Source organism: Megalobrama amblycephala, linkage group LG12 (assembly GCF_018812025.1).
Source record: "Megalobrama amblycephala isolate DHTTF-2021 linkage group LG12, ASM1881202v1, whole genome shotgun sequence".
Taxonomy (NCBI): Eukaryota; Metazoa; Chordata; class Actinopteri; order Cypriniformes; family Xenocyprididae; genus Megalobrama; species Megalobrama amblycephala.
Window position 1 is genome coordinate 16099372 of NC_063055.1, and position 12165 is coordinate 16111536.

Consider the following 12165-nt stretch of genomic DNA (forward strand, 5'->3'; position numbering starts at 1 on the left):
ATATATATATATATATATATATATATATATATATATATATATAGCCATGGTGCTTTTAATACTGGAAAAAAATGCTCTGCTATTTAAAATAGAATAGAAATATAACTATATATATATATATATATATATATATATATATATATATAGCCATGGTGCTTTTAATACTGGAAAAAAATGCTCTGCTATTTAAAATAGAATAGAAATATAACTCAATACTGGCATTCTAAATTACTATTTAGAATAGAATAGAATAGAACAGTAAAATCTAAATCCCCAGACTTACGTTGACTCCCTTTATCACTGTTTGAAGAGGAGAATTCTGCAGACTGCAGCTGTAACACATAAACACAAGACTAATTATATCAGTGTAATTAAAGGGATAGTTCATCCTAAAATGAAAATTATCCCATGATTTACTCACCCTCAAGCTATCCTAGGTGTATATGACTATCTTCTTTCAGACAAACACAATCAGAGCTATATTTTAAAATATCCTTAGTCCTCCAACATTTATGATGGTTATGAAAGGGGGGATCCATTTTGAAGGCAAAAATAATGCATCCATCCATAAAAAAAAGCAATCCATCCGACTCCAGGGGGTTAAAAAGGCCTTCTGAAGCAAAGTGATGCATTTTATATTCATATTTAAAACTTTACAAGTTCAAATAACTAACAAGTCGACTTGCGCCAAATGAGTAATCCTCTGATGCGATGTATGACGCAGGAGTATTGTAAGCTTAGATGCCTCTCGTGATTCAAACAAATAGGGCCGTGCAACAAATTTAAGCTCCTCTTTTCTAATTATGGTTTTTGACTTATAATCCGTGACCGGTGATTTGTTTTGCTCTATCCTCTGTGCCTCTGTGGATATTCTTCCACACACAAATCGACTTGCACATTCTGCGTACAAGTTTTAAATTTGGATATCTTTCTTACAAAATCGCATCACTTCACTTCAGAAGACCGTTATTAACCCCCTGGAGTCGTATGGATTACTTTTTTTTAATGGAAGGATGCATTATTTTTGGCTTCAAAACGCATCCCCCCATTCACAACCATTATAAACCTTGGAGGACTAAGAATATTTTTAAATATATCTCCGATTGTGTTCGTCATATACACCTAGGATGGCTTGAGTGCGAGTAAATCATGGGATAATTTTCATTTTGGGGTGAACTATCCCTTTAAGGATGGCTCCAACAAAGCTGACATATCAAATCAGATTTTATTTTCTCACCCTAGTAAGCCCAGTCTTAGTGTAGGAAGGAAATGAGGGGGATTTGGATGCTGTGTAAAAGAAAAGAAGAAACATGTTAAAAATGGCATCCAAATACTCATCATATAAAAGTAGTGGTGCTGAAGCAAACTTGTTTTTCCATTAGGAATGTTTATCATGTGGATGCAGTACATTTCTTCAACCAGAAGGGGCCACATAAGGTCAATGTTTTAACTGGAATCACAACCATTTTCGGTGACGCAGGGTTCAATGTAATGCAATAATGAAATTGTTGAATGAAAGAGGTCTCTAGAGACGTTGACCTTTCCCCTGTAGACCTGTAGATCTAATCTGATTCAGATTATTAGTCTGTCATACATAAGATCTGACTGCAGTTGGAAAGACTGACTCAGATCTCCACTACATTCAACAGCTGCTGTCAGTAATGCTACTTATCTTTCTGTTGTTCTGTTCCTTACGTGTCAGTTTTTTTTTGAGGGGGTGGGGGGTGGAAATCGCATTCCGGAGGGTTTATGGGGACATAGACATAATGATTTTTATACTGTACAAACTGTATATTATATCCCCTAACCCTAACCGTACCCCTAAACCTACCCATCACAGAAAACTTTCTGCATTTTTACATTTTTAACAAAACATCACTTAGGATTAATATGATTTATAAGCTGTTTTCCTCATGGAAAGCTGTTTCCCCATTACATAAGGAATCATAGGGAATACCAGGACGACACAAACCCTCACACATACACACACATTCAAAAGTACCCAGATTCATGGGTGTCCTGTCGGGCAGGGACCGTGTTTTCCTACGGACAGGGGCCGATCTCTCGATCTCCTCCTTTAGTATCAGTTTTCCTAGATTAGACTGAATCTGTGACAAAGAGAGAGAGTGAGAGATGAAGAGGGAGTTTGGGGGGGTGAGGTGGAAACTGAAACAATATACTCAGGCTGAGAGACTGAATTGATCAGCATGGCTCCCTGTTTCGACAGGAAATGCAAGAATCCCTAAAGATTTGTCCTTCATTTGAAACCAACTTTGGCCTTCACTTGAAGGTCGAGTGAGACAAAAGATCTTACAAATAAAAATCAACCCAATAAACCTTTAGCTTCAGTTTCTAAAGAAAATAAGGTTTAAGAAGAAAATTTAAATGAGTGTAAAAGGGAAAGTGTGTATTTTAGGTGGTGTGGTTGGTCACTTTTGATGAATTTGTAGTGTGAAATAATAATTATTATTATTTTTTAAATACACAAATAGTTAAATATTTGTTATTAATAGCTGGACATAAAGACTGTATGTACAATACTACCTTTCAAACTTTTGGGGTCAGTAAGACTTTTTAATATTTTTAAAATAAGCCGCTTATGCTCACCAAGGCTGCATTTATTTGATCAGATGCGCAGTATAAACAGTAATATTATAAAATATTATTACAATTTAATATAACTTAAAATGTAATTTCTTCCTGTGATGGCAAAGCTGAATTTTCAGCATCTTTACTCCAGTCTTCAGTGTCACATGATCCTTCAGAAATTATTATAATATGCTGATTTCTTATTATTATCAATGTTGAAAACAGCTGCTTAATGTTTTTGTGGAAAATGTGATACATTTCTTCAGTATTCTTTGATAAATAGAAAGTTCAAAAGAACAATATGTTTTTATTTATTTATTTATAACTTTATAAATGTCTTTATTGTCACATTTGTTGACTTTTTTGTTTCACTGATTTAAATTGAATTGTTTTAATGCACCCTTACAGAAAAAATGTATACATTTATAAAAAAATTAGAAAAGAATGAGAAAAAGCCATTTAAAATTGTTTAACAGTAAAACTGCTGGACGTCACACAACCACTGTAATTCTTTGAATAAGAAAATTGTACAGATAATTTTACACCTTGTTGAGCTCTTGTTTCTGCATTTGCCGAAGTCTCCACATGTCTTCAGACAGATCATTGTCGTCATACTTATCATCCTCCTCACCCTCCTCTCCCTCAGCTGTCTTGGATGCCACAATCTTTCTCCGCTCTGTCTCTGTTGCACAAACAGAAATGTCCATAAATATGAGATGAAGAGTGTAAGAACGTCAATAGTACCACATCATAAAAGTGTCACGATATCAAATACTGTACATTTGCATGTATTGTGCATGTAAACTATCAATCAGATGACAGAAGGCATGTAGAAGATTGTGTACAACATGTTTTTTATCAAAGTTTTGATCATGTTAATAATGTAGAGGCCTTATTAAATATGATACAGTAGGCTTTATAGGGCTAACTGAACTGCAGTTAGTGTTTCTCCTGAAAATTCCTTAAGAGAAACAACAACAACAAAAATTGGATCTTAGTGTGAGAGTGTATTACCTATAACAGCTAGTGAGGGTGGACAGGGCCAGTAGTCTGTCTCTATCTTAGAGGGCTGGTTGGGGTCTGGAGGCTGGGCGGCAGGAAACTTCGATGACTCAATGATTAAATCCTCCATGTGTTTAGAGTGCGGAACAGCTGCTGAGACATCTACATCCATTCAAATACACATACATATACTCAATATGCCCAAGAAAATCATTTACATTGAATCTGATATAAGAGCAGTACTGATATTTCATACCTTGTTTATATATAGGCGGCTTCTTGAATATGTTGGTTCCATTGTCTGGAAGGAAAAATTATGGTTGTTTAGTTTTAGCGTGTGATGGTGCCTGAGGTTTCATTGTTGTGTTTATGAGGGGCTGTACTGCCTAACCTGGCCTGTGGAAGTGCTGTTGCTGATGTGGGACTTTCGTGCTGACAGTTATGCTTTTACTCAGCTGCGTGGAGGCAGGAGACGAGCTTCCCGATGACTTGGGCTCTGACCAATCCCGCACATCCTTTGATAGACTGTTCTGGAATTACACGTAGAAGGACTGTGTGATTAAGAATCATGAAGAGAGACTCTAAAGCAGATCATAAAATAGTTTGATCTTTGAACATGGTAAAATATCGGCTGCAAGGCCACTGGTGGCTTATTGCTTCAATACTGGGTTTTTAAAAAGAAAAAAAAATCTGATTTTTGTCAGGATTATGCTTTGTGTTTCTGTGACCATGGTTTTCATGTCTGTTTCTTTCTCATTCAGTTCATCTGTTGTTAATTAATTAACTCATTAGCTCCCTCAGTTGTTCTAGTATTTATATACTCCCTGTTTCTTTTAGTTGGTTGTCCGATCTCGTCAATGTTTTACGTCTGTGTAGCTGTGGAGCAGTGTTGCAAATTTAATGATTTTGTCACTAGATTTAGTGACTTCCCTCCCCCTTTTGAGACTTTTTTTTAAAAGTTTAGGGACAAATCTAGCAACTTCTTGGACAAACCTTATCTAGATTCTTATTTTGCCCACAATTTTTATAAATCAATGAATTTTCCATTAGGATGTCATCTAGTGACATTTAGTTACCAGTTTTAGCTACTTTCAATTGAAAGCAGTTGGCAACACTGCTGTAGAGTATTCTCTGTTTATCTCCTACGTTTCCCTGTGGATTTCTACATAAAGACTGTTTGTTTGACTCTCATTCATTGTGTGTTCCTTGTACTCACGTTACGTGACAATGTTATCAACTGTGTTCTTTCAAAAACTTTCTTTCAGGAACACCTTGAGCATATTCAAATTTTGTCAAAAAGGTAATAAAAAATACAATTATAAATTATTATAGTCTTAGGAACTAACATGTCAAGTGGTGGTAGCAGTGTCCTGCGGTTTGAATTCCAACTAAAGCTATTTAAAACAGCATTTTTCTAATTCTTGACTAATTATTATATATACTGTACATGAACTCACATTAATTGAGAGACTTTTTTAAAAATGTAAAAATTAATTTGTCAGCACTTATAAAATGAATCAATTAAGTTCTACATTTACACAACCGTTAATGTTTGGGATCAGTATGATTTTAAGATAATAAGATATTAATACTTTTATTCAGAAAGGACACATTAGATTCATCAAATAAATGCTGTTTTGATTACTTTCTATTTATCAAAGAATCCTGAAAATAATATCACCGTCTCCAAAAAATATTAAACAGCTAAAACTGTTTTTCATCATTGATAATAATAATGATTATTTCTTGAGCAGAATATTAGAATGATTTCTGAAGGATTGTGTGCGACTGAAGGCTGAAGTGAATGGCTGCTGAAAATTCAGCTTTGCAGTCACAAGAATGTTTTTATTTTATTTTACAGTTTAAATATATTAAAATAAAAAGTAATTTCAAATTGAAATAATATTTCACAATATTACTGCTATTACTGTATATCTGATCAAATAAATGCAGCCTTGGTGAGCATAAGAAACATTTAAAAATCTCACCAACTACAAACTTTTGAACAGTAGTGTACATAATTTGTAACATAAACGTCTATGTTATTTGTGAACTACCGTCTTTTCATTACACAACAATTAATACCGGTCCTCTAAGAGTGTTGATAAAATATAAACAGCATATAAACCTGCCATTCAGTTGACAGATATTAGACTGCATGTGACTCATTTGTGATTTTAACTTCACAGACATGAACAAAGCAACTTACCTCTGGAGATGGAGGAGGGGAAATAGAGCGAGGAGATAATGACCTCTAGAGAGAGAAAAAGACAGTGTGAGAGAGGTCAGTTGTTGGCAGTAAGTGAGATATCCAGGCATTTCCACAGACAGGTTTACAGAGTTAATGAAGCGTAAAGCTTCCATTACAGCGAAACAAAAAAGGAAATTACAGAGGGAGAGCCAAACTGACGTGTGTTTGTGTGTGCGTACTGATCTTTGTCCAGGCACTCTGATGGCGAGACATTACATCCAGCAGGAAACTAACCAGTGAACACATCACACATGCTGACAGACAGACATGTAAGGACCCCAAAGTGTGCCAAGAAAATATCCCCCACACCATTACACCACCATCACCAGCCTGAACCGTTCATACAGGGCAGGATGGATCCATGCTTTCATGTTGTTTGCGCCAAATTCTGACACTACCATCTGAATGTGGCAGCAGAAATTGAGACTCATCAGACAAGGCAATGTTTTTCCAATCTATTTTTTCCAGTTCTATTGTCCAATTTTTGTGAGTCTGTGTGAACTGTAGCCTCAGTTCCTTGTTCTTAACTGACAGAAGTGGCAGCCGGTGTGGTCTTCTGCTGCTGTAGTGCATCTGCTTCAAGGTTCAAGATGCTCTTCTGCATACCTTGTTTATAACAAGTGGATATTTGAGTTACTGTTGCCTCTCTATCAGCTCAAACAAGTCTGGCCATTCTCCTCTGACATCTGGCATCAACAAGGCATTTTTGCCCACATAACTGATGCTCACTAAATATTTTCTCTTTTTCGGACCATTCTCTGTAAACCGCAGAGATGCTTGTGCGTGAAAATCCCAGTAGATAAGCAGTTTCTGTAATACTCAGACCAGCCTGTCTGGCACCAACAACCGTGCCACATTCAAATTCACTTAAATCACCTTTCTTCCCCATTCTGATGCTCAGTTTGAACTTTAGCAGATTGTCTTGACCACATCTACATGTCTAAATGAATTGAGTTGCTGCCATGTGATTGGCTGAGTATATATTTTAAGCAATTGATCAGGTACATATATGCATACATACCTCTGAGCGATCCATTGGTGAATAGCTGAAGTGGGGCTCATACATCATTAGGTCAGGCCTCTCTATGTCTAGAATGGCCTTGTCTTTAGGTATAGCTGCTAGATCCTTATACCCAATCACTTGTTTGTCCATTTTGGCCTGTAGAAATCCAAAATTCGAAAGGAATAGGGGAAATTATTGGCAACCTCAGAGACATAAGGTGCATCTCAATCAGCTCCCTTTGCTCCCTAGGTCATGAATCATATGATGTACATGAATTCGGGCACTGGTAAAGACAGTAAGGACAGTGGCTCACTACACATTTGGACACATTTGGACACACTTCACTACTGGAATTTATGAATAGGCATTGGCTATTTGCACTAAGTGTAAATAGCAATTAGATGCTATTTACACTAAGTGAAAATAGCATATTTTCTTAGCAATATATGCTATTTACACTAGGGGAAAATAGTTATAGATTCTATTTACACCATGTAAAAGTATCAGTTCTTTGCAATAAGAGTAAATAGTAATTAGATGCTATCTATACTTTATATTGGCAGATACTATTTGTACCTCAGTATTTTTGTACATTAACAGGATACAATAATATCATAGAGTGTAAATGATTATAACTATTAAAATTATTAAATGGATGCTGCCTTATAGGGATAATAAAAACCGTCCTAACACCTTCTCCTAATCCTACCCAATAAACACTTTTAATATTATTAACCACTAGTTTGCAGTTTATTTTCTACTCTTTGAACATTATTTTCATTTGTATTGAAAATAAATGCGAGCTCGGCAAAAAACGGATTTGAACCCGCGTTGATCACGTTAAAAGCCAGGTTTGCAAGCCTTACTCGCTACTGCTACACCACTGAAAACATTTTATGTCTTTTTTAAAACTTGAGTGGCCCAACCAGACATTGGTGGGCGGAGCTAGTATAAATAGCGTTTGCCAACAAGGGACGCTATTTGCACTAGTGTAAATAGACACTCCGTTATGAATAACAGCATTTATTCATATATTCATTTATATGAATTACAGTTATTTTTTAATGTTATTTAAAGTACATTATGATAAATACTTTCATTGTTACATATACCTGCAACATTTCAGCCGTAAATTAATTATAAATGTTAGCTATACTATGTTAAGTATCTGTATAGCAATGTATGTTTATACTGAAATATAGTTAAATAACGGTTTGTTTTTTCAAAACATCTATCGCATTTCATTATGTGTTGTGAGATGGCGCAATTTATTTTTCACGCTTCAGAACTTCCAGTAAGGGAGTGAGCATCGATGATCCCTGGTTTTCACCATTGTGCATTGTGGGACTTTATGGGGAGTGAACATTTCTGTGCAATGGAAGAATTTTGTGATTGAGACAGTCCTTAATTAACTCTGGTGCTCCTTGCGTGGCAGTCAAAAATTTCATATTTTTTGTTTTTTAATTTCAGTGAAATGCATGTACTAGATTTTAGTTTAAAGGGTTAGTTCACCCAAAAATTCTGTCATTTATTACTCACCCTCATGCCGTTCCACACCCGTAAGACCTTCGTTAATCTTCAGAACACAAATTAAGATATTTTAGTTGAAATCCGATAGCTCCGTGAGGCCTCCATAGGGAGCAATGGACACTTCCTCTCTCAAGATCCATAAAGGCACTAAAAACATATTTAAATCAGTTCATGTGAGTACAGTGGTTCAATATTAATATTATAAAGTGACGAAAATATTTTTGGAGCGCCAAAAAAAACAAAATAACGACTTATTTAGTGATGGCCGATTTCAAAACACTGCTTCAGGAAGCATCGGAGCATAAATGAATCAGTGTGTTGAATCATGATTCAGATCGCGTGTCAAACTGCCAACGGCTGAAATCACGTGACTTTGGCGCTCCGAACAGCAGATTCGACACACTGATTCATTTTTGCTCCGAAGCTTCCTGAAGCAGTGTTTTGAAATCGGCCATCACTAAATAAGTCATTATTTAGTTTTTTTTGGTGCTCCAAAAATATTCCCATCGCTTTATAATATTAATATTGAACCACTGTACTCACATGAACCGATTTAAATATGTTTTTAGTACCTTTATGGATCTTGAGAGAGGAAGTGTCCGTTGCTCCCTATGGAGGCCTCACGGAGCCATCGGATTTCAGCTATCTTAATTTGTGTTCTGACGATTAACAAAGGTCTTACGGGTGTGGAACGAAGTAATAAATGACAGAATTTTCATTTTTGGGTGAACTTACCCTTTAATAATGTTTTTTATTTAATATTTTGCATTTTTAGGTGATTTTATGGTACTAAATTATATTTATGCAGAAGTTTCCATCCATTTATCCATCCATACATTCCATTCATTTATTTGCCTTTTTATTTAACTATTTTCTGAGTATAGACCTGAAAATGAAATTAAACTTAAACTGTCATAAACCTTGAATCTATCCTAAATCTATCCTGAATCTGTCTAAACTATCCTATATCTTTCATTGTGTTTTAATTTTGTTTTCCCTGTACCCATTTCGCCTGTGTTCCTAGTCATTGTTAGTTTAATTGTTGTTAATTAATACACACACCTGTTCCCTGTTCTGTTGTTTATCCTCCCTTATGTACTTAAGCCCTCAGTTCTCCTAGTTCTTTGTTCGGTGTTGTCATTAGTTTATGTGGTTGTTCAGATATATTTACTATGTTCTCCTGATTATTGCAATTAAAATCTGTTTCTGCTTAGTTTTCTGTCGTCATGAGTTTACCACAGCCACACCGTGACAACTGAAGTGAAGCTGAAGTAAAAAAAAAAAAAAAGTGAACTTGAAGTTTGAGTTTATTGTCATTAAAAAATGCACAAAAAAATGCTATAATATATTTTAGATATATTATCCAAAACATGTTTTACTCTAAAACTGTGAGAAAATAAAAGCCATATCTAAACAAGTTGTGTTCCAAATTTGAGGTTGATATCGCAAAAATGAGCTTTCAGTCAGATTTTGTTGGGCATGCTACCAAGCATTTAAACTAGATGAAATTTGTTTCCCATTCATTTTCAAAGTGGTCATTTTTGCCCGTGAGGACTACAAGTGTGACTATTTTTTTAGGTCCATTAAAATATACATCGTGAACATTAATTTTTCAGTCAAAAAAATGACAGAAGAGCACCAGAGGGTTAAAATGGCCGACACCCTGATCAGTGCCCTGCCTTCTGAACTAGGGAGCTGATTGAGAAGCACCCATAAACATACTATATGAAAAAACCTGATTTGTTGTTGTGCCGAATTATGTGTGGGCCTAGTTATGTGTAGTTTTACATTAGGCCTATGCAGTAACATTTGGAAAGCTTGCTGAGAATTATATCCCAGCATGCACTGCTATACACACCACTATAGTGACTGCTGGGGATCCAGGAACACCTCCTGCACGTAGAGAACAAACAGTGCCCGGGGAGGTACGGGCCAATTGCTGTTCACATACACACACAGGTCAAAGGTCAAACATTACATTAATCTTTTTATTTTGTTTTATGATGACCTATTTATTTATTTATTTATTAAACCTCTTATTTTATTATGAACAAATAAGCAATCTACTTAAAACAAATCTGATATAAAAACTTAACTTTTATTTACCTTATGCAGCATCATTTTGAAAGAGAACGCGCTCCCTTTATGAGGTCACTGTGGAAAGAGACGAAACTGTAGATGAGAACAAGGCTTTAGATGGATGTCAAATGGCCTCTAAAAGACTCCATGCAGATGTACGTCATCACAATACATATTGTTTCAAAGCAAATTTACAGAAAATCACTAAGCAGACATTTGTGTGACCAGGATTGATTTACAGATGCTTTTCAACATCACCTTTACCAACTTCAAGTCAAAAGACCCTAGCAGGTTGCAGAAAGTTGCTAATACACACAAAGTACAGAAAAGTCAGCAGTGTAAGGACCTTAAAACCTTCTCAGTCAATAGACTATGAGCACAATGACAGTGTTTCTCTGGGCTTTTCTGATGGATCACAATACAAAAGCTTTATTCTAGCATCCTGTGAGTCTTTTGTATTCTACTGAAAAGGACACATTTCTCATTCCTTTGACAAAATAACCCTGCAGCATGCCTGTACAATAAAACACTGCTAAAAAAATAAAGGAAGTGACTGGATGATTCATATCAGAAATACGGCAAAATATGCTCATCTTGTCAGGCCATCTTAATGGTTTCCAATATGAAGCCAGACCCTGTCAGTGTGATGGTTTTTAAGATTGACAGAGGTCTAAATGGATTTCTGTGGTTAATGTATTAAATTAAGAGCTCAGTGAGCGGTCTTGATTGTATGGTGATATATATTTTGCTTTGCTTCAGTTATGATAAAGAGACATCCACTCTTGCATTGTGTTTGTGCATTTTGCACTGTCTATACAATGTGAACAGCATAGGAGACTGAAATTGTTGAATAAAGTCATCATTTTTGTTTTGTTTTTGCGCACAAAAAGTATTCTCGTCGCTTCATAACATTAAGGTTGAACCACTGTAGTCACGTTGACTATTTTAACAATGTCTTTCTTACTTTTCTGGACCTTGAATGTGGTAATTATGTTGCTTTCTATAGGGGATAAAAAAAAAAAAAACTCTAAATAACTCAAAAATATCTTAATTTGTGTTCCAAAGATGAACATAGGTCTTATTGGTTTGGAACGACATGAGGGTGAGTAATTAATGACAGAAATTTCATTTTTGGTTGAACTAACCCTTTAATGGCAAATTAAATCATTATGTTTACTGTGTTAAATAAAAATATCATTATGCATAACTAACTAACTAAAAAAATATTTACATATTACAGCACTGGTGAAAAGTTTTAATATCTAATATAACTTTCCTTCTTATGTAAATGTATGTGGTTGTACAGATTTGAGATATTTTCACTTGAAAACAACTCAAAAATACTTTCAAGATATCAAGATAGAAAATTGTTTAAACATAATTGAGAACTTCATTTAGACCCACAAACCATGTTTACTCTGGAAAGCGAGCAAGAAGACTAGGAGATACAGATTCAGAGATGGACACAGTGAAGGAAAAGGTAAGAGGACAGGGGTGACAGGGAAGAGGGCAGGGAAGGGCAGATAAATTAGATAGAGACGATGGATGAAGAGAGACGGAAGGATTGAGAAAGTGAAGGTTGGGGGAGGGATGTGATGGAGATGGAGAGAGATGATAAAAACATTACATCCCTGCAGTCAGCACAGACGGATAGCGTGACAGATGACTGTGCCTCCCTTCCCCCATTTAACCAGTAACTATGTCAAATGCA

General features: G+C 35.5%; 1 protein-coding gene across 7 annotated transcripts in view; it reads right to left on the minus strand.

Annotated features, from left to right (window-relative positions):
• The window catches only part of LOC125279466 (dematin-like), a 32783-nt gene that overhangs the window by 3890 nt on the left and 16728 nt on the right, over positions 1 to 12165 (minus strand). For 3 of the 7 annotated variants that reach the window (XM_048209162.1, XM_048209156.1, XM_048209157.1), the window contains 11 exons: positions 10482 to 10529; positions 10234 to 10314; positions 6864 to 7001; positions 5801 to 5845; positions 3983 to 4121; positions 3848 to 3892; positions 3604 to 3753; positions 3135 to 3271; positions 2003 to 2108; positions 1238 to 1287; positions 284 to 332 (listed from right to left, as the gene is read on the minus strand). In XM_048209162.1, the coding sequence (XP_048065119.1) occupies positions 284 to 332; positions 1238 to 1287; positions 2003 to 2108; positions 3135 to 3271; positions 3604 to 3753; positions 3848 to 3892; positions 3983 to 4121; positions 5801 to 5845; positions 6864 to 7001; positions 10234 to 10314; positions 10482 to 10496 (955 nt within the window). In that variant the 5' untranslated portion in view covers positions 10497 to 10529. Of the gene's footprint in view, positions 1 to 283; positions 333 to 1237; positions 1288 to 2002; positions 2109 to 3134; positions 3272 to 3603; positions 3754 to 3847; positions 3893 to 3982; positions 4122 to 5800; positions 5846 to 6863; positions 7002 to 10233; positions 10315 to 10481; positions 10548 to 12165 lie in introns of all 7 variants that reach the window. The other 4 variants (XM_048209158.1, XM_048209159.1, XM_048209161.1 and 1 more) reach the window with 3 other exon arrangements.